Source organism: Marmota flaviventris, chromosome 11 (assembly GCF_047511675.1).
Source record: "Marmota flaviventris isolate mMarFla1 chromosome 11, mMarFla1.hap1, whole genome shotgun sequence".
In the NCBI taxonomy this organism is placed as follows: domain Eukaryota; kingdom Metazoa; phylum Chordata; class Mammalia; order Rodentia; family Sciuridae; genus Marmota; species Marmota flaviventris.
Window position 1 is genome coordinate 61,096,553 of NC_092508.1, and position 27,688 is coordinate 61,124,240.

Below are 27,688 nucleotides of genomic sequence, written 5' to 3' on the forward strand. Positions count from 1 at the left end.
GATTGCTTACTGTGGGACAGTGTGGTGGTGGAGGTGGTGGAGGTGGTGGAGGTGGTGGAGGTGGTGGAAGCAGTCTGGGGTACTAGAGATCTGTATCTTTGTCTCCTTCTCTGTCTCTCATAGCGACAGAAATTTTATTTTAGAAGTTAGAAATAAGTCTCATGGAAATCATGTGGTGTGTTTGTTGTATGAAATCTCAATTATCACTCAAGGTCCTCTGTTTTATAGATGAGGAAAGTTAAATCCAGAGAGATTACAGGAAGTGGGTGAGAAGTGATCAGGAAATTCTTTTGTCTCCCTTCAGGTACAGTGCTCTGTGCACTGCTAAGTGAGGTCTTCTACTTCTGTCACAAAATAACAATTTGACCTTGGAAAAATTGCTTACTCTCTCAGAGCTTCTGTAATAAAAGTGTTAGAGGTAAACAGACCAGGCTTCATTCTTCTGAAATAATATTTCGTGACTCTTCTCACTGGGGAATCTTCTCATGTTGTAAATGCTATGGACTCAAAGACCTCTTGGGCTCTTCAAGGTGGCTTTTGACTGGAGGAAAAGTTAAAACAGGGGCTGGGGTTGTGGCTCAGTGGTACAGCACTTGCCTAGCATGCATGAGGCACTGGGTTTGTGCCTCAGCAACACATAAAAACAAATAAATAAAAAAGAAAGGTGTTGTGTTGTTCATCTACAACTAAAAAAATCATATTTTAAAAAAAGTAAAAACACTGGGTCTGGGGTTGTGGCTCAGCGGTAGAGAGCTCACCTAGCACGTGTGAGGCCCTGGGTTCGATCCTCGACACCACATAAAAATAAATAAACTAAATAAAGGTATTGAATAAAATAAAGGTATTTAAAAAATAAAAAAGGAAAAACACTGAAGTCAGTCAGTCTTGAGTTTACATCTTGATTCTACTTATCAGTTCTCATTTAACTGCTCTGAGTTTTCTCTTCAGCAAAATAGGAAACTAATACCAGCTCTGTGAGTTATCTTTTGTGGTGTTCATAAAACCCTTTCTAGCAAGTTCATCTGTGCCTGGTTGATGGTGTTCCATAAATGTCAACTGTTGCTCCTGCTCCTCCCTGTTAGGCTAATGTGATGTTTTAAATTTTTTTTTAGTTGCTGATGGACATTTATTTCATTTATTTGTTTTTATATGTGGTGCTGAGAGTCAAACCCAGTGCCTCACACATGCTAGGCAAGCGCGCTACCCCTGAGCCACAACCCAGGTCCTAGTGACATAAAATTTTTAATATTTCTTCTCTTTTCTCTAGGCCTCAGTTTTATCATATGTAAGTTGGGGAGAATGTCTACACTATAGAGGTGTTATGAGGATTAAAAACATTAACTTGTGGAAGACTTAAAATGGTGCCTAACACAAGCTCTTAGTATATATTATTATCCCACTGATGGTGCTTATAACAACGTTTTGGTCAACAACTGACAACATACACAACTGAGGTCTCGTAAGATTACATCACCTAGTGATGTCATCGTCATCTTACTTTGTGTAAGTAAATGCTATGATGTCCACATAACAAAATCACTTAAAGACACATTTCTCAGAAGTGCCATCTTTAAGTGACACACAACTATGATCTTTTTGTCGTCTAATGATACTCCATCTTTTTTCTTCAAACTTCTTGTTATTGCTTCTCTCACCTCTGATGCACTCAAATTCATCCAAATGTGGCTGCAGCTGGTACTTTGCCTAATACCACCATCCACCTCTTTGTTGTGATCCAGTCACCTTTTATAGTTCTTATCTGTCATCTCTACAACCTTTTGGCAAAATGGATCTTTCCATCTTCCTTGAAACTCTTTTCTGGGTTCCTGTGGTGACACCTGTATCAGCTACGATGAGTTGTGAGCAAGTAAAAGAAACTTTGACCCAAACTGGCTTCAACAATAAGTGTATCTCAACAGTAAGCTCAAACAAGGGGCTGGCTCCCAGGGAGTTGGTGCAGCAGCTAAATGTTATTATTATTATTTTTTTATGTGGTGCTGAGGATCAGGGACCTAGGTTCTTTTTGTTCTTGTTCTTTTATCTTCAGCATCTGCTTCATCCTAAGTTTTTGTTTGTTTGTTTTTGTACCAGGGATTGAAGCCAGGTGTGCTTAACGACTGAACCCTTTTTAAAATTTTTAAAAATTTTGAGACATGGTTCCTCTAAGTTGCTTAGGGCTTCGCTAAGTTTCTTAGGCCTTCCCTAAGTTGCCGAGGCTGGCTTTGAACTTGCTATCCTCCTGCTTTAGCTTCCCAAGCCACTGGGTTCCTGTGGTTCCTGTGGTACAGTTGTGCACCACTGTGCCCAGCTAGATTAGTTCTCATGATCATAAGATGATTGCCAGCAGTGACAGGGCAGCATCCTTCTTAGTTCCTACCCAGAGTAATGGAGGAACATCTCTTCTAATCATGAGAGTAAGTCAGAGTCACCAGGGAAGTGCCATGCAAGGATTGGCTGAAGGTGGAGTCAGCTTTCAGGAGCTTCATGGCTGTGTGTGTGTGTGGAGCGGGGTGGTGATGGGGGCAGTGACTACGTGAACAGATCCAGGGCTCTCTTTACAAAGCAACAGAAAGGAACGATGCTAAGTAGACAACCAATGGTATCCTTCATATTTCCTTTTCTGATTTTCCTCCTGGTGATTCCTCAGTCTCCTTTGTGCACTTCTCTTAGACTACTACTTCAGTATTGGTGATCATTACGACTCTATCCCTGGTCCTCTTCTATTCAGACTACTCTATCTCTATGGGGCATCCACAGTTTCTTTGATGACTTTCTCTGATTTGATGCCTTCTAATAAAGGTATATTTCTAGCCTAAGTGTCTTTTCTAAGTTCCACACCACGAACTCCAAAACCTGAGATAACATGTATCCATTACTTCCTATAGGAGGCAGAATAATATACCCCTCCACCCCCAAGTTATCAGCAATTTAATTCCCAGAACCTGTGACTGTTAGATTAAAGAGCAAAGGGGGATTAATTTGCCAATGAAATTAAAATTGCTAATCAGCTGACTTTAAAATAGGGAGGTTATTGTAGGGAATTCACATGGGTCCAGTGTAATCACAAGAATCTTTAAAAGTGGCAGGAGAAGCTGGGAGAAATACATGGTAGCCTGTGAGACATGACTAGACATTGCTGTCTTTGAAGGTGGAGAAATGTGGTTATGAGTCAAGGAATATGGGAGGACTCTAGGAGCTGGAAAAAGCAAGGAAACAGATTCTCTCCTAGAACCTCTGGAAGGACTGTGGCCTTGCTGATACCCTGATGTTGGCCAGAGAGACCTGTTTTGGACTTATGACCTCCAGAACTGTAAGGTAAGAAGTTTGTGTTTTAAGCCCCTAAATTTGTGGTAACTTATTCTGCCAGTCAGAGGAAACAAATATACTTCCCATACTCAACTGATGCAAGTGAATCTTTGTCTTGTCAGCAAAATTACTTTTCATTCTGTGTTACTGTTTTTGGAATTAGCATTACCATATACCTAGTGATCAAACTGGGACTCATCTTTGATGTTTACCTTTTCTTTACATTAAATCCATCACCCTTTCTTGTCAATTCTTTCTACTTGTAAAGGTAACTCCTCTAGTCCACTTCATCTCTACTTTGTCTTTTTCCAGGTGGCAATTTTGAACAGTTAACAATGGAGTTTTGTATCCTACTTTAGTCTTTGCTATTCATACCACTCTTTTATTTTTTATTGAGACCCATAGGAAGAAATACATTTTACATCAAGATATAGGATGCACACATACACCTCTGAAACAAAAGCTTTGCAAAACAAGACTGTTTCTTTCTTTTTAATTTGTGGTACCAGGGAGTGAATGCAGGGATGCTTAACCACTGGGCCATATCCCCAGTCCTTTTACTTTTTTTATTTTGAGACAGCGTCTCAGTTGCTTAGGGCCTTGCTAACTTATTGTGGCTGGCTTTGAATTTTATATCCTCCTGCTTCAGCCTCCCAAGCTGCTGGGATTACTGGTGTGCATCACCGTGCCCAGCAAATTAAGACTTCTTATGCTTTTTTGTAGAATATACTATTTTCTATTTCATATATTTAATTTTTTAAAATCTCAGCTACTCACTATATTGATTTCACAATTTACCAATGGATTATGATTTATAGTTTGATAAAATATTTTTCTTCCTGACTACCAGATGGATCTTTTTAAAGTACAATAATTTTCTTTCAAATACCTTTCACTACTCTAAAGATAGATTTCTGCCGCAGTCTGGCTGGGCACAAAATCACGAGCCACCACACACCTTGTAGATTCAAACAGCAACTCTTTATTCCCGAACTCACACCGGCACTCTACACACGTTCTGGGGAAATCCACGTTCTCCGCCCCAATCACGTTCTGGGCAAAATCCCAAATTACTCTCTCAATCCCACGAGAACTCAACGGGAACTCAAGGAGCAGGCGCGCCTGAGGCAGCAGGATACGCCCTATTCCCAGCAGGGTACACCTTAAACCTGGAACCGCCCTAAACCGGGATTGTCCTAAACCGGGAACGCCCTAAACCCCGATCCGCCCTAAACCCAGATCTACCCTGGTCCTTGAGCAAGGTCACCTTACATGCAATGACACTGCAAATGACCTGGGTCATGCCATGCGTCATTCTTACTTAGCAATGGCCCTCAGCAGATTTCAAACTTTACCTTGACTTCTAAAGACCCCACATTACCCAGCCCTTTTATACCTGGAGCTTCCTCTTTTTTCTCACCTCTCATTGGTTCTGTTCATTTTATTTTTTATTTTTTTTTAATATTTATTTTTTAGTTTTTGGTGGACACAACATCTTTGTTTGTATGTGGTGCTGAGGATCGAACCCCGGCCGCACGCATGGTTCTGTTCATTTTACAATCTGACCTTATTTTCTGGACACAATGTATTTCTGGGCTTTTGCAAGTTGTGTTACCCCACCACCACTGTCTTCCACACACCTTTTTCTTGTAGCTAATTCCTATGCATTCTATCTTTTTAGCTTAGATTTCATTTTTCCTCTTGAAGGTTTTCCCTTGATGCTTATCCTGGCTTAGGTGTCCCTCTTGAGTGTTCCCTTAGTACCCTGGACTTCCTCAGGCAGTGTGTAACACCCAGCATTGCAATAGTGCTGGTTAAAAACAGAGACTGGACCCCCACCAGCAGCCCATAATAAACCTACTAGACCATCAGTAACTATTGAATAAACAAATGAAACTTTTTCAATGGACTCCTATCAGGTCTATTGAGTAGGCATTCTTACATATTCTCTTATTGTTGGATATACATATTTGGTAATGGGGAATGAACCCAGGGGTGCTTTAACCACTGACCAGATCCCAAGTTCTTTTTATTTTTTTATTTTGAGACAGAATCTCAGTAAGTTGCCCAGGCTGGCCTCAGCCTCTGGAGTTGCTGGGATTATAAGCATGCACCACTGCACCCAGTGATATTTGGGTTCTTTACCATAAATGTAATGTGTTTTACATTATGGAAGAAAGCAAGGGTTTGGGTCTGAATTGTCTATATAGATACAACTTGTTGGTTGACTTAGTCTCTAGAATTAGCTATGTGTGAGGCAGCATGAAACAACAGATTCAAGATTCACTAGATCTCTAAAATCAGGACGTAACTTGGTATCTCTAAGTTTCTATTTCCTTACCTTACTTTCCATAATTTAGCTAACATATAACTTTATATGTTTTTAATCACCCCAAATTCAATTTGTATGATCAAAGAGGATAACATGCGCATAAGACTATTATGAGAAGATAAAGGGCTAAATACTTTAAAAATACTTTGTAGATTACATTTTAGCTATTATTACTACATACAGATGTATGGTTAGGCTAAGCCAATGCCCCAATTTTCATTGATTAAAAAGTGAAAGTTGGATGAATAAGAGGGAGAGACATACTAGATGAGCAAGTCTTATAAATTCTTAGATTTAGTTGTAACGTGGTCTGTGATATTATGGCTTTTTATTAATAGTTTCTTCCTTAGAATTACTTCATTCCTTTAAAACTAAAAATCGCATTTTAACACATTTAGTTTTCAGCATCAATTTGAGTATTTTGTGAACTTCTGATGGGGCAGGGCTGGCTCCATAATCAAGTTAGCATCATCAGATTAACAGCTGGTGATTTTCCTATGGTGAGGAGGAGTGTTAAATGCAAACTGAAGTGAAAATAGGTCATTTCTGAGATGTGTGTCAGGTAGAACTCTGTTACTATTTGGTTATTGATGTACCAGAGCCTGACAATTTATTGTAAATTAAGGAAGGCTTCCTATCATCATTTCTTTCAGTTATTCTATACATTGATGTAGCTCAGTTTCTCCCTCTGAATAATCGAAGCCACAAGATGCCTAAAGAATAAACTATGCTGCAAATATCATGGCACAGTACTAAATAAAAATAAAAAGCCAAGATGTTTACCTTCCAATAAGATTGGCAAATCATAAACAAATTACTTAGGAACATTCTTCTTACTTTTACCTCTGTTACCTTACAACCAAATTTGAAAGTCACAGGGATCCATTAAGGATTACAGAATCAGTAAAATGATGTAAATTGACACATAAGAAGTGGAAAACCTTGTAAATGGTTCATGAAAGAATGTAAACATTTAACTTTAACTTCATTTATTCACTTGGTGTATACCCAGCTTATTATTTGCCAGACATTTATCCAGTTTCTAGGAATACAATAGTGAAAAAGAAAAAGTCTTGCTTCATGGACGTTGCATTGTATGTCAGTTAGGGAGAGGATAAGAAGAACAAAAAACGAAGTGTTTCAGATGTTGATATATGCCATAAAGAACCAAACAAATGACATAAATGTGCCTGATGTGGTGGTCCTTCATGGGGGACTGAAAATATAGCTTCTGGAGTCATAATGTCCACATCTACATCTAGGCTGTACAAATTAATAGGTGCACAAGAGGCTAGGTGAGCTACTTACCCTCTCTTCATCTCAGTTTTCTCATCTGTAGAATGGGTCAAGTTCATGGAGTTGTTCAATTAAATAATAATGTGTGTAGAGCACACAGTACCTGGCACATACTATTTCCTAATTCGTATTGACTAAAGGCTTAAATATTAGGAAGGAGCTCCAACTAAGATTATGGATAACTGAAAAGAACTCTCTGTACCAAAGAAAGAACCAATAGACAAAGATGCAGCTCTCCCTCTTTATATGTGCATGGTATACAATAATGAAAATACACGAAGCTGAAGCCACCCAGTGACCTTCATGATCCATCTTCACACTCATCAGAACTCTCGTCACTTAAGTCCTCGCTGCTTTCTCCCTCGCTCTCACCACTGCTGTCCTCTTCGCTGTCTTCCTCATCTTCCTTGAGATTCTGAGCTTTCTCTGCCATAGAAAGGAAGACAAGTGCTTCAAATGTTTCTTGATATTGTCAGTCAAACAAACAAACCAACACACAAACCATAATGCTCCTTACCCCTCCCCTCTACCAAGAAATATGTATTTCTGAACAGAAGAATCAAGCTGAACTTCACTAACGTAGGATACGTAGGATCAAAGTAGTAGAACAAGTGAGAAATATATTATTACTGGCATGAAGATGTTCGTAGGTTTAAAGTTAAGTTAAAATATAGGTCTATGAAATCATTTGTATTATTGTCAAAGAAATTCTTAAATAGAATTAGGGTGACTGAGACTTAGGGTAATTAAGAGACTACTGGCTTTCCTGGAAATCATGGTACATCCCTTCAACACATAAAGGTGGTTAGCATGTTCTCTTTCCTATACCCAATGCCTCACAGCCAGGGAGCCTTGGCAGTTCCACCCCACAGTGAGAAAGGGGTCCTCTTTTCTATCCACAGAGGACAAGCTGATTTTACTAAACCATTTGATTCAGCCGTTTAGATATTTCTTAACCACTTCTGATGATGCATTTTTGACAATTTCCTGAGATAATGGGGTTTTAAAGACTGCCCATAGTTCTTTGAGATAAAAAAGGAATTTCAATTTTTAAAATTACCCATCAGCAACATTTCTTCAATAAGTGATAAAAACTCCTTGGCCTCAGGATTTTCTGGTTCATAGATTATGACTGAAAATGGACAACAGAATGTGTGTTATTAAGGTTCACAGTGTTTCAACAAACAGGATCCTTAGAATGAGATTGAAACTGTCAGTCAGAGCAGGTAGAAATGCACAAAGCAATAAACATCAACAATTATACCACAGATAGATCCAGGTACAAATAGAGAAAATGCTCCACTTATATTTGGTGCTTTATTGGAGAAATTATCCTTATTATATTTTTCTACCTCCTATCCAAATAATACAATCTCAATCACCTCAATATGGCTTCCCTAATAGGCCAGTAGCCAAAGTGTTTCATGAATAGAATCATTCTCCAAAGAGTGTACAAATCCTGCAAATGTGGAGAGTCTGATAATGAAAAGACAGTGTGCCTATATGTCTGTAATCCCTCATCTCATCCATTAGTATATCTGCATGACATCCTTTGCTGAAGATCTCGTGTAACACAAAGGAAAGGAGTTTTCTTTGTGCGACCTCTTCTGTAGAGGTGCCACTTTTAAATAACATCTTTTGCATAGGGAAAACTGACATTGCTTTTTTCCCTTCATTCTGAGAACTTTAGTCTACTCACCAGTCATCGCCTGCTTAACAGTACTCTCCCCTCTTCATTGAGCCCCATTTATTCCCTTTGCCTTAGGTGACTGTTGTCCTTCCTTTGGACCATATCAGACTTTTTAAGGCTTGTTGGTATATTATCTATGTGTTAGATACCAGACTTCTTTCCAGAATTTTCTAGAGTCTGGTTTTCAAATCTCTCTACAGCTCAATCTCTCTTCCTTATTTCTACATGCCTAGAGGAGTATTCATTATTTCTTTCTGTATCATCCATTGATGACTCCTTGTGCAATATCTTGGTGGCCCCCAGGGGGCACTGAAACATCAAGTGTGCTATTCATCTGGCTAAAAGAAAGAGAACTGTGGAAGGTTCAAGGCTCCATTGACTCATGGCTTTCATCTTGACATGTCAAACCAGTGACTTTATTTCCAAATCCACTAACATAACATACATATCTGTATGCTTGCTCAAAAACTGCCTTTAAGGATCCCAGGTATTTTATGCATTATTATACATACAAATAAGCTTTCTAATAAGGTACCTTTATTATACATTTAACTTGAAATTAAATATACTTATCACTAGTCTAAATTTTTCTCTGAGGCTAAGCCTCTTTCTAGAGCAGGATTTCTCCAACTTGCTTCTTTGGATACTAGATTCTTAATACATATTTGGGATACTAAGTTAAAGAAAGTTAATCGGGAAAAACTTACTCTAAGGAGTAATCACAGGAATTTACAGAACCAGTCAGATGTTCAAAACTGCTATGAATCTTATAGAGAGGCAAATGTGATTTATCCAAATTTATTTGACAATGGAATCATTTTTGTGGAACACTTACTAATAAACCCTAAGCTATCACTTGGAACTAATTTAGAAAATTAATGTTGGAATTGGATTCATTTCAGGGATTGGAGTGTAAGTTTAGCTAGCGTTTATCAATTTTCAGAAAGTGAGGGAAAGGTATCTGGTTTGAAACTTGGCCCAGCAATAACTATTCTAGGTGACAAATCAAAAATTCTTATATCACAGCCTAGACGGGTGTGTAAAGATTTGAGATAAGCATCTAGCACATGCAATTTCTGTCCAGGGGTTGTTTTCCAACTTGGGCTCCATAATGGAAGCATTGCCCACTAAGGATCCTGGAGAAAAACTGCCCGATATGAATTCTGGTCCTGCTACCATATTTAATATGGTTGTACTTCAATTTCCTTTTCTGTAATAATATCTGTCATATTGGGCTATTTGGATGAATCAATCAGATAATATTAAGTACTCAGTCCAGTCCTTGGTGCACGGTAAGTGCTGAATAAATATTGGTTATTATTAGTTTTCCTGGAATGGTTATTGGACTAGAGGATTGTTTGGTTTCTTTTCTTCTGCCTCAGAAACAGGGTGCTTCTTCTGACTACAGGACTCATGTGGGGAAGTGGGGCTTCTAATGCTATGGGGCTGAACAGATTGGAGCTATTTCAGGGCAGAAAACACTTGTCTTGTTTACTGTTGCATGCCCAGCAGAGTGCTTGCTATGTGCAGCAGGAGCCTTCAAAACATTAGAAAGGGGAATAAGTGAATATAGACAAATGAGAACAAAGCAGGCTTTTTTTTTTTTTAACCCCAAGATAAGGTGATACTGTAGGCTAATAGAAAGGGATCATTTATTTTACTTGAAAAGAAACAGCTTTATAGGAACCATCTTTTCTGAAGATACATCTATATTCAAAATAGAGCTACAATAATGAGAACTGTTTGGGTTTCAAGCCATTGTTCGTTACTATTTACAATGGTTATAACTCATGATATAGATCTTGTAGCACACTTCCCTGTTTTTTGTGTGTAGAATCTCTAGCTACTTGTGAGCAGAACTGATGTGCCCTGAGAAGACTGAGCTGCAATTTTCTCACTTACAGGTGAAGTGACCAAGAAATAGGGAGATTGATTGGCACAAAAACCTCAGTCATGAACGAAATGAATGAAGAAAAGTACTTTGGACCCTTGACTTCCAGTCCCATTTAAAAACCATTTTTTTCCAGGTTGCCCCTGCTGCCTGACAGGAAATGGAGCAGAAATATAAGTTCTGCATGAGACAGCAGGAAAATGATTGAGGAACGATTACGACTATATAAAAACTGGGTGGAAGACAGAAGAAATTCAAGCCTATGTCGATAGATACAATGTTTTGGAAGAACCCAACGCAGATTTTTAAAAAGGCAGGAAAAGAGAAAAGAAGCTGTGGGTGCCTAGATGCTGGGTGGGATGCCCTACAGTCAGACAAAATCATATAAGACTAGCTTGCAATTGGACTTCAAGGTACCACCCCAGGAACCAGGGGCTTTTTTCAAGAAAATGAGTGTGTACACTTTTGAAGGGATAAGGATGCATTATTTTATATAAATTAATTGTCCTTGATATAAACAAAGAAAAATATATATTCATCAATCATGGGACCCATTTCTAGCCTGACAGATCCATGAAAATATTTATTTTCCAAGCCTTTGCTTCCTTTACCAGAAAAATAAGCTTATTAACCAAATGAGGAAATTGAAATGGAGTATGGAAATGACAGACTTTCAAGTTAGACTTGGAATATGATCCTACTACTTAGGAGCCATTTGACCTTGTATGAATTAGGTCTTGCTTTGCTTCAGTTTCCTCCTCTGTAGAGTTAATGATTCTCACAAAACTGTTTTGAGTATTAAGCACTGTTTCTTCAAGAATGTTCCTATCCCTGCGCCGGCAAGGTAGACGGAACTGTGACCACCCACAGAGCAGGCCCAGCGGCCTGCTGAGGGGCAGAGCCGCCCCCAACCCCCCGCGCCTGCCAGGTAGGCGGAACTGTGACCACCGACAGAAAAGGCCCAGTGGCCCCCGGAGGGGCAGAGCTTCCAATCACTCCTGTAAGGTAGGCGGGCATGCGACCCACCGGCAGAAGAGGAGCAGCGGCCTGCTGAGAGGCAGAGCCGCCCCCTCCCCCTGCGCCGGCAAGGTAGAGGGAACTGTGACCACCCACAGAGCAGGCCCAGCGGCCTGCTGAGGGGCAGAGCCGCCCCCCACCCCCCGCGCCTGCCAGGTAGGCGGAACTGTGACCACCGACAGAAAAGGCCCAGTGGCCCGCGGCGGGACAGAGCTTCCAATCACTCCTGCAAGGTAGGCGGGCCTGCGACCCACCGGCAGAAGAGGAGCAGCGGCCTGCTGAGAGGCAGAGCCGCCCCCTCCCCCCGCGCCTGCAAGGTAGACGGAACTGTGACCACCATCAGAACAGGCCAGACCTGCAACCGACAGACAGAACAGGCCCAGTGGCCTGAGGAAGGGTAGAGCCGCCCACCCCCCCGCGCCTGCAAGGTAGGCGGACCTGCGACCCACCGGCAGAACAGCCCCAGAGGCCTGCAGAGGGGCAGTGCCGCTGCCTGCGCCTGCAAAGTAGGCAGAACTGCGACCACCGACAGAACAAGCCTAGCGGCCCCCAGAGGTACAGAGCCGCCGCCCGCGCCTGCAAGGTAGGCGGACCTGCTACCGACCGGCAGAGCAGGCCCAGCGGCCTGCCGGCGTGGTAGGCACATTGCCCCAATTGGAGGAGGGACAGAGCCGCCGCCCGCGCCTGCGAGGGAGACTTTGCAACTATACAAGACCAATATAAATATATAGGGGGAAAATTCAATAGCACAACAGTTTCACCAAGTAGAAAGGAACGCGAACAGTATGAAGAGACAAGGAAAGAAAGGACCACAAGCAATGCAGGTCAACTCAACGTTAGAAGAGGTAATAGCTGCAGCAGATGGAATGTCAGATAAAGAATTCAGGATATACATGCTTCAGATGATCTGGAGTCTCAAGGAAGACATCAGACAGCAAAATCAGACAATGAAAGATCACTTCAACAATGAATTACATAAACAAATCCAAGAAGCAAAAGATCAACTATACAGGGAGATAGAGGTTATAAAAAACAAACAAACAGAAATCCTAGAAATGCAGGAAGCAATAAACCAACTTAAAAACTCAATTGAGAATACTACCAGCAGAGTAGAACACTTAGAAGATAGAACATCAGACAATGAAGATAAAGTATTTCAACTTGAAAAGAACATAGACAGCTCAGCAAGACTGTTAAGAAACCATGAGCAGAACATCCGAGAAATATGGGATAACATCAAGAGACCAAATTTAAGAGTCATTGGGATACAGGAAGGGACAGAGTTTCAAACCAAAGGAATGAGCAATCTATTCAATGAAATAATACGAGAAAACTTCCCAGACTTGAAGAATGAGACAGAATCCCAAATCCTAGAAGCCTACAGGACGCCGAATGTGCAAAATCATAAGAGATCCACACCTAGACACATTATAATGAAGATGCCCAACATACAGAATAAGGACAGAATTTTAAAAGCTACAAGAGAAAGGAAGCAGATCACATTTAGGGGTAAGCCAATCAGGATAACAGCTGATCTTTCAACACAGACTCTGAAAGCTAGAAGATCCTGGAATAACATATTTCAAACACTGAAAGAAAATGGGTTCCAACCAAGAATTGTGTTTCCAGCGAAATTAAGCTTCAGGATGGAAGATGAAGTTAAAACCTTCCACGATAAACAAAAGTTAAAAGAATTTGCAGCTAGAAAACCATCTCTTCAAAACATCCTTGGCAAAACATTACAGGAAGAGGAAATGGAAAATAACAATGAAAACCAACAGTGGGAGGTAGGACAGTAAAGGGGGGAAAATAATCAAAGAGGAAAACAAACCATGTTTAGTAACATAAATAAACAAATATGGCTGGAAGAACAACCCATATCTCAATAATAACCCTAAATGTTAATGGCTTAAACTCACCAATCAAGAGACACAGGCTAGTAGAATGGATCACAAAACAAGACCCAACAATATGCTGCCTACAGGAGACGCATTTGATAGGAAAAGACATACATAGGCTGAAGATGAAAGGTTGGGAAAAATCATATCACTCATATGGACTTCGGAAACAAGCAGGAGTGTCCATACTCATATCAAATAAAATAGATTTCAAGCCAAAGTTAATCAAAAGGGATAAAGAGCGACACTACATACTGCTTAAGGGAACCATACACCAACAAGACATAACAATCATAAATATATATGCCCCAAACAATGGTGCAGTTATGTTCATCAAACAAACTCTTCTCAAGTTCAAGAGTCTAATAGACCACCATACCATAATCATGGGAGACTTCAACACACCTCTCTCGCCACTGGACAGATCTTCCAAACAAAAGTTGAATAAGGAAACTATAGAACTCAATAACACAATTAATAACCTAGACTTAATTGACATATATAGAATATACCACCCAACATCAAGCAGTTACACTTTTTTCTCAGCAGCACATGGATCCTTCTCAAAAATAGATCATATATTATGTCACAGGGCAACTCTTAGACAATATAAAGGAGTAGAGATAATACCATGCATCCTATCTGATCATAATGGAATGGAACTGAAAATCAATGATAAAAGAAGGAAGGAAAAAGAATACATCACTTGGAGAATGAACAATAGGTTACTGAATGATCAATGGGTTATAGAAGCCATCAAGGAGGAAATTAAAAAATTCTTAGAGATTAATGAAAACACAGAAACAACATATTGGAATCTATGGGACACATTGAAAGCAGTTCTAAGAGGAAAATTCATTGCTTGGAGTTCATTCCTTAAAAAAAGAAAAAACCAACAAATAAATGATCTCATACTTCATCTCAAAATCCTAGAAAAAGAAGAGCAAAACAACAGCAAAAGAAGTAGAAGGCAAGAAATAATTAAAATCAGAGCTGAAATTAATGAAATCGAAACAAAAGAAACAATTGAAAAAATTGACAAAACTAAAAGTTGGTTCTTTGAAAAAATAAACAAAATCGACAGACCCTTAGCCATGCTAGCGAAGAGAAGAAGAGAGAGAACTCAAATTACTAACATACGGGATGAAAGAGGCAATATCACAACAGACACTTCAGAAATACAGAAGATAATCAAAAATTATTTTGAATCCTTATACTCCAATAAATTAGAAGATAGTGAAGGCATCAATAAATTTCTTAAGTCATATGATCTGCCCAGATTGAGTCAGGAGGATATAGACAACCTAAACAGACCAATATCAATTGAGGAAATAGAAGAAACCATCAAAAGACTACCAACTAAGAAAAGCCCAGGACCGGATGGGTATACAGCAGAGTTTTACAAAACCTTTAAAGAGGAACTAATACCAATACTTTTCAAGCTACTTCAGGAAATAGAAAAAGAGGGAGAACTTCCAAATTCATTCTACGAGGCCAACATCACCCTGATACCTAAACCAGACAAAGACACTTCAAAGAAAGAAAACTACAGACCAATATCTCTAATGAACCTAGATGCAAAAATCCTCAATAAAATTCTGGTGAATCGGATACAAAAACATATCAAAAAAATTGTGCACCATGATCAAGTAGGATTCATCCCTGGGATGCAAGGCTGGTTCAATATACGGAAATCAATAAATGTTATTCACCACATCAATAGACTTAAAAATAAGAACCATATGATCATCTCGATAGATGCAGAAAAAGCATTCGACAAAGTACAGCATCCCTTTATGTTCAAAACTCTAGAAAAACTAGGGATAACAGGAACATACCTCAATATTGTAAAAGCAATCTATGCTAAGCCTCAGGCTAGCATCATTCTCAATGGAGAAAAATTGAAGGCATTCCCTCTAAAATCTGGAACAAGACAGGGATGCCCTCTCTCACCACTTCTGTTCAACATAGTTCTCAAAACACTGGCCAGAGCAATTAGACAGATGAAAGAAATTAAAGGCATAAAAATAGGAAAAGAAGAACTTAAATTATCACTATTTGCAGATGACATGATTCTATACCTAGCAGACCCAAAAGGGTCTACAAAGAAACTATTAGAGCTAATAAATGAATTCAGCAAAGTGGCAGGATATAAAATCAACACGCATAAATCAAAGGCATGCCTGTATATCAGCGACAAATCCTCTGAAATGGAAATGAGGACAACCACTCCATTCACAATATCTTCAAAAAAAATAAAATACTTGGGAATCAACCTAACAAAAGAGGTGAAAGACTTATACAATGAAAACTACAGAACCCTAAAGAGAGAAATAGAAGAAGATCTTAGAAGATGGAAAAATATACCCTATTCATGGATAGGCAGAACTAACATCATCAAAATGGCGATATTACCAAAAGTTCTCTTTAGGTTTAATGCAATGCCAATCAAAATCCCAACGACATTTCTTGTAGAAATAGAGAAAGCAATCATGAAATTCATATGGAAAAATAAAAGACCCAGAATAGCAAAAACAATGCTAAGCAGGAAGTGTGAATCAGGCGGTATAGCGATACCAGACTTCAAACTATACTACAGAGCAATAGTAACAAAAACAGCATGGTACTGGTACCAAAACAGGCAGGTGGACCAATGGTACAGAATAGAGGACACAGAAACCAATCCACAAAACTACAACTACCTTATATTTGATAAAGGGGCTAAAAGCATGCAATGGAGGAAGGATAGCATCTTCAACAAATGGTGCTGGGAAAACTGGAAATCCATATGCAACAAAATGAAACTGAATCCCTTTCTCTTGCCATGCACAAAAGTTAATTCAAAATGGATCAAGGAGCTTGATATCAAATCAGAGACACGCCATCTGATAGAAGAAAAAGTTGGCTACGATCTACATACTGTGGGGTCGGGCTCCAAATTCCTCAATGGGACACCCATAGCACAAAAGTTAATAACTAGAATCAACAAATGGGACTTACTCAAACTAAAAAGTTTTTTCTCAGCAAAAGAAACAATAAGAGAGGTAAATAGAGAGCCTACATCCTGGGAACAAATCTTTACTCCTCACACTTCAGATAGAGCCCTAATATCCAGAGTATACAAAGAACTCAAAAAATTAGACAATAAGAGAACAAACAACCCAATCAACAAATGGGCCAAGGACCTGAACAGACACTTCTCAGAGGAGGACATACAATCAATCAACAAGTACATGAAAAAATGCTCACCATCTCTAGCAGTCAGAGAAATGCAAATCAAAACCACCCTAAGATATCATCTCACTCCAGTTAGATTGGCAGCCATTATGAAGTCAAACAACAACAAGTGCTGGCGAGGATGTGGGGAAAAGGGTACACTTGTACATTGCTGGTGGGACTGCAAATTGGTGCAGCCTATTTGGAAAGCAGTATGGAGATTTCTTGGAAAGCTGGGAATGGAGCCACCATTTGACCCAGCTATTCCCCTTCTCGGTCTATTCCCTAAAGACCTAAAAAGAGCATGCTACAGGGACACTGCTACATCGATGTTCGTAGCAGCACAATTCACAATAGCAAGACTGTGGAACCAACCTAGATGCCCTTCAATAGATGAATGGATAAAAAAAAATGTGGCATTTATACACAATGGAGTATTACTCTGCATTAAAAAATGACAAAATCATAGAATTTACAGGGAAATGGATGGCATTAGAGCAGATTATGCTAAGTGAAGCTAGCCAATCCCTAAAAAACAAATGCCAAATGTCTTCTTTGATATAAGGAGAGTAACTAAGAACAGAGTAGGGTCGAAGAGCATGAGAAGAAGATTAACATTAAACAGGGATGAGAGGTGGGAGGGAAAGGGAGAGAGAAGGGAAATTGCATGGAAATGGAAGGAGACCCTCAGAGTTATACAAAAGTACATACAAGAGGAAGTGAGGGGAAAGGGAAAAATAATACAAGGGGGACAAATGAATGTCAGTAGAGGGGGCAGAGAGAGAAGAGGGGAGGGGAGGGGAGGGGTGATAGTAGAGGATAGGAAAGGCAGCAGAACACAACAGACACTAGTATGGCAATATGTAAATCAATGGATGTGTAACTGATGTGATTCTGCAATCTGTATATGGGGTAAAAATGGGAGCTCATAACCCACTTGAATCAAAGTGTGAAATATGATATATCAAGAACTATGTAATGTTTTGAACAACCAACAATAAAAAATTAAAAAAAAAAGAATGTTCCTATAGTAGGTATTCAACACATATATGCATAAATATGTAAATATATAACTACACTTACAGATGTCAGAAGTTATACATTTAAAAATAAAAATACAGGGCTGGGGTTGTAGCTCAGTGGTAGAGCACTTGCCTAGCACATACGAGACACTGTGTTTGATCCTCAGCACCACATATAAATAAGTAAGTAAATAAATTAAAGGTATTGTGTCCATCTACAACTAAAAATATTTTTAAAATAAAAAATAAAAATGCCCACATATAAATTCTATCTATCTATCTATCTATCTATCTATCTTTATCTATCTATATATACATAGAGAGAGACAGAGAGAGAGGGAGAGAGAGAGAGAGGGAGAGCACAAGCACAAAGCAGGTATTTTGTAGGGAAGCTAGAATATGATAAAAGGGACAGACAAGAATATCTATACTATAAGCATTTATATATAAAGTATGTGGGGTCCATGCTAGATAAGAACAATTCATTTTGTCTGCAGCCATAAATACAGAGAAAGTTATGGAACAGCCTCCAATCACATGTTCCTAATAGCAGCAAAGAACTAGTGCTTTTTCTCCCTGAGAACTTGGTTCTTCCCTTGACCTGGCTTGGCACTGCAGACTCTGGGCCTCCCTAACTTCACACCCTCAGCTGGGAATCTGCCTCAGAAGAAGGCAATCCTGTTCTTCGAGGGAACCCATGCATCCCTACTTCTGGGCCTCTTTGCCCATGTTTCCAGTCAGCCCTTCTTCCTCCTAGAAGCAGCGTTCTTACAGGCACCCCAGATCCTGGTGTCTGATGGGGACCTTAGCCACTCTTCTTGTAGTCTAATCCTCAGTTTTAGAGGCACCACTATTTGACACTGACCTATAAGAGGGGACAGTGTGAATGTGTGAGCCTGTAGACATGTTAAGTTTAAAGTGACTCCCCAGAGGATTGAGAGCATGTGTGCCTTGGCTCCTGCTTTCTCTCCGTCTCCCAGCATGTCTGGGTCAGAGGAAGGTGCTCAATATGTACTTGTTGGAAGGAGAGAAGGAAAGAAAGAAAGAAGAAAGAGTAGGAGAAAGGGAGGAAGGATATTTTTAAAGGGATATATCCATGAACATAGATAAATTTGAAGTGTTTCAACCCCATTGACCTGGTATTTATTGTACAATCACTGGTTTGAGTCAGGCTGACAAGTATATTATTGAGCACCTGCTGTTTATGTAGCATTCTGCAGGGCTCGTAGCCAAAACAGACTGACAGTACATATATTTTATAAGCTTTAGCCAGAAGCTTTCTAAAATGATTGATGGATAGAGAAATAAAAAATACATAAAATTTTCCACAATTAGTTTCCAGAAAAAATTCACAGAATGGAGAATGAGTGGAACAGAGTTCCTTGTTTTACATAAGCCACTGGAGAAAAGAAAGGTGTAGGAAAAGCAGGCTTGTGTTTCCATTCTGACCGTGTCACTGTCATCGTGAGTAGTGCCAAGCCAGTTGTTTACCCCTCTCTGCTTCAGCTTCTTCCACAGAAAGTCACTGGACATTATCTTCTCTGAAGATTCCTTCTGATTGGAAAATTCTGTTTGTGGGACTCTAAAAATAGCTTTGACCAAAGTATTTTATTAAATAGGTTAAAGATACTCTATAGGATTAAACAGGACAAGCTGTTTACTTCTGATATGAAATAGGTAGTGCTAAAGGATTCAAGAAACCCATTTTTAAAACTAGCCAATCTACTTCTGTGTTCATAGTGTGGACACAGGCAAGTGAGGGTAGACCCTTCACAATCCCTGCACTACATTTTCACTTCAAGGGATTTATTATAGACTTAATTTAAGTCAACTGCTAGTTAATGGTCCTATTATCAATAGGTTATATATATATAACCTATATATATATATATATTATAAAATAACTCTGACGAAAATATTTGAGGAAATATGGACAAAATAGTTGGAAAGATGGTGTATGTTAGTATAGAGCTGAAATCTTTCCAATCATTAAATGGGCATTTAAAAGTTGGAAAATACAGTCTTTGACATTAAGAACTCACCGGATAGTTTTTTTTTTAAAGAGAGAGAGAGAGAGAGAGAGAGAGAGAGAGATAATTTTTTAATATTTATTTTTTAGTTTTCGGCGGACACAACATCTTTGTTTGTCTGTAGTGCTGAGGATTGAACCCGGGACGCACGCATGACAGGCGAGCGCGCTACCGCTTGAGTTACATCCCTAGCCCACCGGATAGTTTTAATAGCAGACTGGACACAGCATAAAACAGGATAAATAAACCCCAAAAAAGGTCAATAGAAAATATACAAACTGGGCTGGGGTTATGGCTCAGTGGTAGAGTGCTTGCCTACCATGCGTGAGGCACTGGGTTCGATCCCCAGAACCACATAAAAAAATACTAAATAAAGGTATTGTGTTTACACACACACACACACACACACACAAAGAAAGAAAGAAAATACACAAACTGAAGAATAGAAATATGGAGAAATAAAAACAAAACAGAACTAAGTAAAAGATACATGTGGGATTTCATGAAAAAAAAAAAAAGTTGAATTCCTGGAATCCCAGGAAGAGAAGAGAAAGAAAGAATAGGGTGGAAGTGGTATGAGGAAAGGTAATGGCCAAGAACCTTTCAATGTTGATGAAAACAACAACCCACAGATTTAAAAACTCAGCAAATCTTCCCAATAGGATAAGTACCAAGAAAACCATAAATACCTTTAAATTTTTTTTTTAAGTTGTAGATGGACACAATATCTATTTATTTTTATGTGGTACTAAGGATCAAACCTAATGCCTCACAGGTGTGAAGCAGGCATTCTACCACTGAGCTACCACCCCAGCCCAGAACCACAACTATCTTCAACAAGTCAAACCACTAAAAACCAGAGAGAGAGAAGACAGATCATTTCCCCTGGAATCAAAAGCCTCCAGGATGCTTTCCCATCTCACTCAGCAACAAGCCAAGGTCTCTGAATTGACAAATGGTCCCATGCAGTGTGCATAGCCTGTGCCAAACCTCTCTGATCTCTCTGACTTCCGCACCTGCCACACTTCCTTGCTCTTCTGCTGCAGGTACACAGGACTTCTTGCTGCTGCCAGCACGCATGCTGTTTGACATGCCTAGCACACTTCTTTCCTCCACTTCGAGTCTTTCAGGGAGGCCTTCCAGCCTACTGAAAACTACCTTGTTTTCTCCCAGTGCCTTCTAGTTCCTCTTTCCGACTTAGTCTTTCTCCAAAGCATCTAGCAATTATGATACACAATTTAGTTTATTATCTGTCTGACAGTAGGCATAAATGTGGGACTGTTATTCCATCATGTTGGCTGCTCTATTTCCAGTGTCTAGAATGGTGCCTGGCACACCCAGGCTCTCCAACATTGGTGGAATAATGCATGTTCAGATAGACTAGCTCGACAGCTACAGCACCTGGCTTTTCTTTGAAACAAAAAGCATAAAGGTACTATTCCCTTATCATGATGGTAAGGATTCTGATTTATTTTCCAGTGGTGATAATTAGTCTACATTAGTCTACATTAGTTTATGTCGCTAAAAGTTACTCTAGAAATCTAAATTAATCCTTATATTAATTAACCATTCACTATAAAGGAGCCACTGAGACACTAGCAGGGAATTAGACTTAGGATAATGGAACCATCTTACATATGATAGAATTTATTTTTAGAAACAAAAGGAATATTGGAAAATGTGAAAGCATTTTGTACTTACTCATCTGACATAATTTTTTTGCGAGATGATAGTCTCGGCCCATTTCTGCTCTCAGGAACTGGAAAACATTAAATTCATTGGATGTAAGTAGATTCAGAGAGAATTTAATTGTCAATTTTAAATTCCCTAGAAAATACTCCATTAATGGTTAGTTGTTTTGCTTTTAACACATACACTTTTCTAGGAGTGAGTCTTTAATAAATTAATTAATCGAGGATATGTAAGTCTCTTGGGTGGCAGGGCAACTTGGAATAAGTGTGCCACCTCTGCTTTGTTGCAGCCACATTGTGTGCATACTGCCGAATCATTTAAGAAACATAGGTTGACTTGACTGGCACAGATAGTAAATACTTCAATCACTTTATCTGATTATTCCTTTAGTTTAGATATAGATTTCATGTGTGAATGTAGTTCATAACGACATAACAGTTCTTAGTTGAAAAGAATAATTATGGACTTAACAATTATGTACATTCAATATTTTCCAGCACTGCTTCTATATTATCTAGTTTTGCTTATACTATTTTTCTTGTTAAAGTAATATACATTTGTAATGTAGGGAATTTAAAAGCTAAATTAACACATTATGTTCTCCATTAAGAAGCACCTATATTTCTACCATCTAGAGATGTTTAACATCTTCATGTATATCCTTTTAGTTTTGCTCATAAATAAACACATATATATTTATAAATATTAGGATTATTCAGTAGTTATTTAATAAATAAATTATTTGATTGTGATTATTTTTCCCCGTGGCATTAATATTCTTATTTTGGTAGGGAGGGGAGTACTGGAGACTGAACCCAGGGTCTCTTTCATGCTTATCATGCTTAGTATGTGTTCTACCACTGAACTACACACCCAGTCTAGCATTAAATATTACATATTTTTTTACTTATTTAGGCTACAATTTACTAGATGAATTTTTTTGTCATTAACTTTTATTTTAGTTGTAGATGTACATAATACTTTCATTTTATTTGTTTTTACTTATATGTAGTGCTGAGGATTGAACCCAGTGCCTCATGCATGCTAGGCAAGTGCTTTACCACTGAGCCACAACTTTGGCCCCTGTCATTAACTTTTTTTTTTTTGGTACTGGGAATTGAACTCTGGGGCACTTAACCACTGAGCCACATCTCCAGCACCCCACCTCACTTTTTTTTGTATTTTATTTAGAGACAGGGTCTCCTTGAGTTGCTTAGCACCTTGCTAAATTGCTGAGGCTGGCTTTGAACTGGAAATCCTCTTGCCTCAGCCTCCCTAAGCTGCTGGGATTACAGGCGTGGCCACCATACCCAGCTGTCATTAACTTTTTACTCTGCTACCAGTTAAAAACACACACACACACACACACACAAAAAAAAAAAACTTAACACTTTTTGTTCCTGCTTGAGTGTGGTACATCTGGACCACACACAGGTACATGAATTTTACTCAGCAAGAGACAGGGACACTGAGTACTAAGAAAAACTTCTCATGCATTTCCAGATATGTGATGAATACCCAGGTACCATTTTAAGAAGAAGTTCTCTATTACTTTTTTCAGTTTCTCCCTTGAAGTTTTTTAAAAATATGTTTCTGATATAAGTAGAACAATTCTAGAGTTTTTCTATTATTCACTAATTTCACCAAAAATCTCATTTATTTGCATATTAATAAAAACTATATTGATTCATGCAATGGAATTCTTACATTTTAAATTCTATTCTTGTCTAAGATATTTTTATTTTCATTCCTATTTGTGATTTTATTCCATTGTAGTTATGATATTTATCAGTTTATCTGTACGTTATTTTTTTTCAAATACCTAGCTCTTGATATATTAATTTCATTTTTACTTTGTATTATTATTATTTTTTTTCGTTTCATGTTTTATTATGTTTTCTATTTTTCTAGTTTTTGGCATTGATATTTAGTTCCTTTATTGTTGTTATTAGTTTAATCATCATCATCACCATCATTAAAGCATTTAAAACCTTAAGCTCTTTTTAAAATAGTAATTTGTAATGTTGTGGTTATCACTATTTTCCAAATTATTAAGTTTAATTTTGATTTCTCATTTTACTTCAAGTGTCATTTTGAAGAATATCTTTTAAGTGATTTTAATTATTTTTGCTTATAATGCCTAGTTTCATTGATCATGGTTAGAGAATGTGATCAGTGTAATATGCAGCTGTTGTTCATATTTTTGAAATCTTGTTTATGAGCTGAATTTCTATATTCTCCTCTTCCTTCAAGTTTCTAAGATTCCACTCACGTCTCTTCCTCTTAAAAATCCTTCTCTTATCCCTGTTCTTCCTGCTTCTTTTCTCAGTCACTTAAGTCTTCCTGTTCCCAGGGAACTTATTAAGCACTTTCATTAGTATATGTTTCAATGTGTTGTAACTATTTCTAAATGTGCCTGTTTTCAAGGACAGAATGTCTCTCTCTTATTTATTTCTATATGCCCAGCAACTAGCATGGTACCCAGTATGTAGAACACATTCCTTCCAGCAGTCCTTACAGGGCACCAAGACTTCTCTTACTCCTGCCTCTGCCTCACTAGAATACTGTATGTCACTTTCAGAACCTTCTTTTACTTCTAACGCAATGAAGAGAGATGAGTAGCCAGGTAAGCGTTTATATCTGGGCAAGGATCTTTTTTATTGATTTTTTAAAATTTAACTTGATGAATACGTTACTAATTTGCTTAATTTACTTAGTAATAAAATCATTAGTTATTTCAGCATTTTTAAGTTTCTTAAATTGTAATGCACAAGTAAAACTTACTTCTGCCATCAATTCTAATGGGGCACGAGTATCCTTTTTAGGGTTACTGTCTTCATCATCTTCATCACTGGTATCATCCTCACCATCAGCGTCCGTTGATTCTGACAACTTATCAATACTCTGAACACAATGTTCATTATTTTTCTCCTGCTTTGCAATAATTGTGTCTTTGCCCCCTTCACCTAAAACAGAATATACATAATTTAAGCAATGAACAATGAAAAGTTTAGAAGTTAAATTTTGCCAGACCCTATTAGCATCCATAAAACTGATATACTAAATTAACATAATCACCAAACAAAAACCGTCATAATGACCAACAATCTAGCCTCTGAACACTACAGATATTAATCTATCAAAATCCCAGTGAGGGCTGGTGGTGTGGCTCAGGGGTAGAGCACTTGCCTGGCATTCATGAGGCACTGGGTTTGATCCTCAGCACCACATAAAAATAAAGATATTGTGTCCACCTATAACTGAAAAATTATATATATATATATATATATATATATATATATATATATATATATATATATATAAAATCCCAGTGAGGTACTACAATTTTTGTTCCTGTTTATTGATGAAAAAACTGGGGGACAGAGGAGTGAAATAAATTATTCTTCTGGGAGTCAGTTTGGCTCCAGAGTCTATGTTCTTAACTGTCTTATATTTCTTTCTAATGTACTTCAAAAAATATTAAAATAAATATACTAGTATTCATTTTTAAAAATGTTTACCACGTGTTTCCTAAAATATCTCCTTGAAAACCAGTGAGCCTGACTCCTTTGGCTTTATGGAGTCTTTCAGTTTCAGACTGATCTTGTGTTATTACACCCACCCCTTTCTTGTGGGTGCCTGGGACACCTTGGGAAAGGGCCTTTTTGATGGGAGTGTAGCCATGAGCTACTCTAAAAAGTTGTATAAGCACAATTTTTTAGAAGAAAAGGAGGAAATCCAGGGGAGCTCCAGAAAAGATAGGTTAGAAAAACACAGACCAAATGAAATAAAATGAAACTCCTGACTCTAAGCCAAGAGCGTTACCCTGAAAAGGGATATGAAGCCCTTCCAGGAGAATTATAATGGTGTTATTCAAGCTGTCCATCTAACCTGCTTCTGTTTCATTCATAGTCTCCATTGGCTCACAACCACCTTGATCTTCCAGTATACACCAGTATGTACACCAGTATGTGCACCAGCTCACCACACTGATGTCATCAGGAAGGTCATAATAAGGAACTAAAGACATCCTATGATGTCACAGGCACTGTCTCATTCAATTCAGTTATTATGGGGAAGTTTCCTGTTCTCTAGATCTAAAATAATCCTCTCCCAGGTACTGTTTATTTAAATGTAGCACCTATCAAACCCTGAAATGATCTTGCATGTTTCTGGTTTTTTACTGTTACTTATTTTTTAAAATTTATTTTGAACTGACAAAATTGCACATATTTATGAGGTTTCATGTGATGTTTGGGTACATGTATACATCGTATAATGTTTAAATCATGTAAAACATATCTCCTCAAACATTATTTATTTATGGTGAAAACATTCAAATTCCTTTCTTTTAGCTTTTTGAAATTTATAGTACATTATCATTATTTATTGTCACCCTAGTGAATAACAGCTCACCAGCATAAGGATGCTTACACTACAGTGTGAACTTTATAAAGTGTAGAAACTTTGCCTATTTTGCCAACTATTGTATTCACAGCTTCTAAATTAATGCCTGGCACTCTGGTTTTCAATCATGGTTAAGCAAATAGAACTTGTTAATGCTTTCATAGGTATTTAAATCCATGCAAAGATTGAATGCCTTATAATATCATCTCATGATGTATACTCAGGGATCCTCTATTTCATTGCGTATCAGAATCACCAAGTACCTGAGTTTGAAAAACTAACAATTCCCAGGCCCCACCTTAGACCTAGAGTGTTGTCAACTCCCCAGGGTCCTGGAAAGAGGTTTAAATTAGAAGCCACAATCACTCAATTCAGTAAGACAAATGATATTACCTGTACTTTCTTTTAAGAAAGAAGATGGCCATTGGTCAGACTGTAGATTTGTTAAGAAATCTTTATTTTTAATATTTTTTGAAGATACTCTTTTTTCAGTATTCTTTAAAGAGACTTTATTTTCAATCTTTTTTGAAGAGACTTTCTTCCTACATGTTAAAGTAGATAGTAAAAAAAAAAAATTTCCTAGTCAGAATTCTGTATAATACTTTATATGGGTTCATAAACATACATTTAATATAAGCATATAATATATATATATATATATATATATATATATATATATATATATATATATATATATACCAGCAATAGCCTTAAATAGCTCAAAGGTAATATCTTCTTTGTAGAAAAGTTCTATTTCTGCCTGGCATTTGTTACTATGTAACAATTCCTAGGATCCTTCCAGAGTTAAAGTACATAGGAATTAGTTATATAAATGTCATTGGTACATCATTGTGACATTGATAGTATAAAACTAAGAAAATTAACCTTGAGTTTTTAAAAAAATGTTTATAAATAGATTCAGGCCATTGCTATATGCTATACTATGGAGGAAGTCCAACACTAATATTAACCCTTGATCATAATATAAAATTGTTTTTTTCATCAGGGAGCTGAATTAAAAAGAGATTAACTTTCTCTCTCTCTCTTTTTTAAGCCCAAAACCCATGTCAATAAATATGCATTGAGATAAGGGATTCTTATGTGGTGTACTCTGTTTACAAAGATAGCACCCATGCTTGTGAAAAACTACCCATCCTCCATTTCTTTTTTGAGGTCTTTGTCTCATTTGAAAAGCTTTAACAAGGGCTGGGGTTGTGGCTCAGTGGTAGGGCGCTCACCTAGCACTTGCAAGGCCCTGGGTTCGACCCTTAGCACCGCATAAAATAAATAAAATAAAGGTATTGTGTCCAACTACAAAAACTAAATATTTTTTAAAAGTTTTAACAAACTCAATTTCTAGTTTGTATAAAGATATAAGAAGATGTAAAATATTATTTTCCCCAAAATATTGTGGCTCTGTTTTTTCTGTGTTGAAATATGAATCCAGAACATTAGTGGCTGAGTTCGTGGTCTTGGGCTCTGATTTAGCAAATAGGTTGACCAGTTTGTTATAGTCCTTATTATGGGAGGGAATGAAACTTCACTTCCTCAGTATACTGGACCTAAATCAAAACCCTTTGCTGGAAATGAAAATACACAGCAAAGATAATTTACATTTGTTTTGCCTCTGCCCCCTTGATTTTCTAATTGTCTACAAATGCATCCAGGATAAAACTCTACATATAAAAAGTTGGAAACTCACTGAAACGTTCCATTTCCAGAATATGAGATTCCTGTTATGCCAAAAGTGATTACTAGAATTTGTAGGCTCTAATGTCTAATGCAGATAAAAAGGCTTTGATATTTTTTTCTTCACTGAATTATACTATTTTATTCATGATATCTAAGATATCATCTATTTATTATCAACATATCATTGCTTTATGTACCA

At 37.9% G+C, this 27,688-nt stretch overlaps 1 protein-coding gene across 1 annotated transcript; it reads right to left on the bottom strand.

The window, feature by feature from the left end:
- Positions 1–7,235: 7,235 nt before the first annotated feature.
- Erich2 (glutamate rich 2) lies at positions 7,236–25,309 on the bottom strand. The gene is made up of 5 exons (XM_027946011.1): positions 25,282–25,309; positions 24,175–24,356; positions 21,400–21,457; positions 7,995–8,066; positions 7,236–7,360 (listed from the first exon to the last, which is right to left on the bottom strand). The coding sequence occupies exons 1-5, from the start codon at positions 25,307–25,309 to the stop codon at positions 7,236–7,238; spliced, it is 465 nt and encodes a 154-aa protein (XP_027801812.1).
- Positions 25,310–27,688: the final 2,379 nt, after the last annotated feature.

Excerpts from the sequence above, each read along its gene's own strand:
- Erich2 (XM_027946011.1), bottom strand. The coding sequence starts at position 25,309 with ATGGAGACTATGAATGAAACAGAAGCAG. Across the intron at positions 8,067-21,399 it reads AAAAAAATTATGTCAGATGA|TCATAATCTATGAACCAGAA; the intron begins GTAAGTACAAAA and ends GTCCATTTTCAG. Across the intron at positions 7,361-7,994 it reads TGAAGAAATGTTGCTGATGG|AGAAAGCTCAGAATCTCAAG; the intron begins GTAATTTTAAAA and ends TTTCTATGGCAG.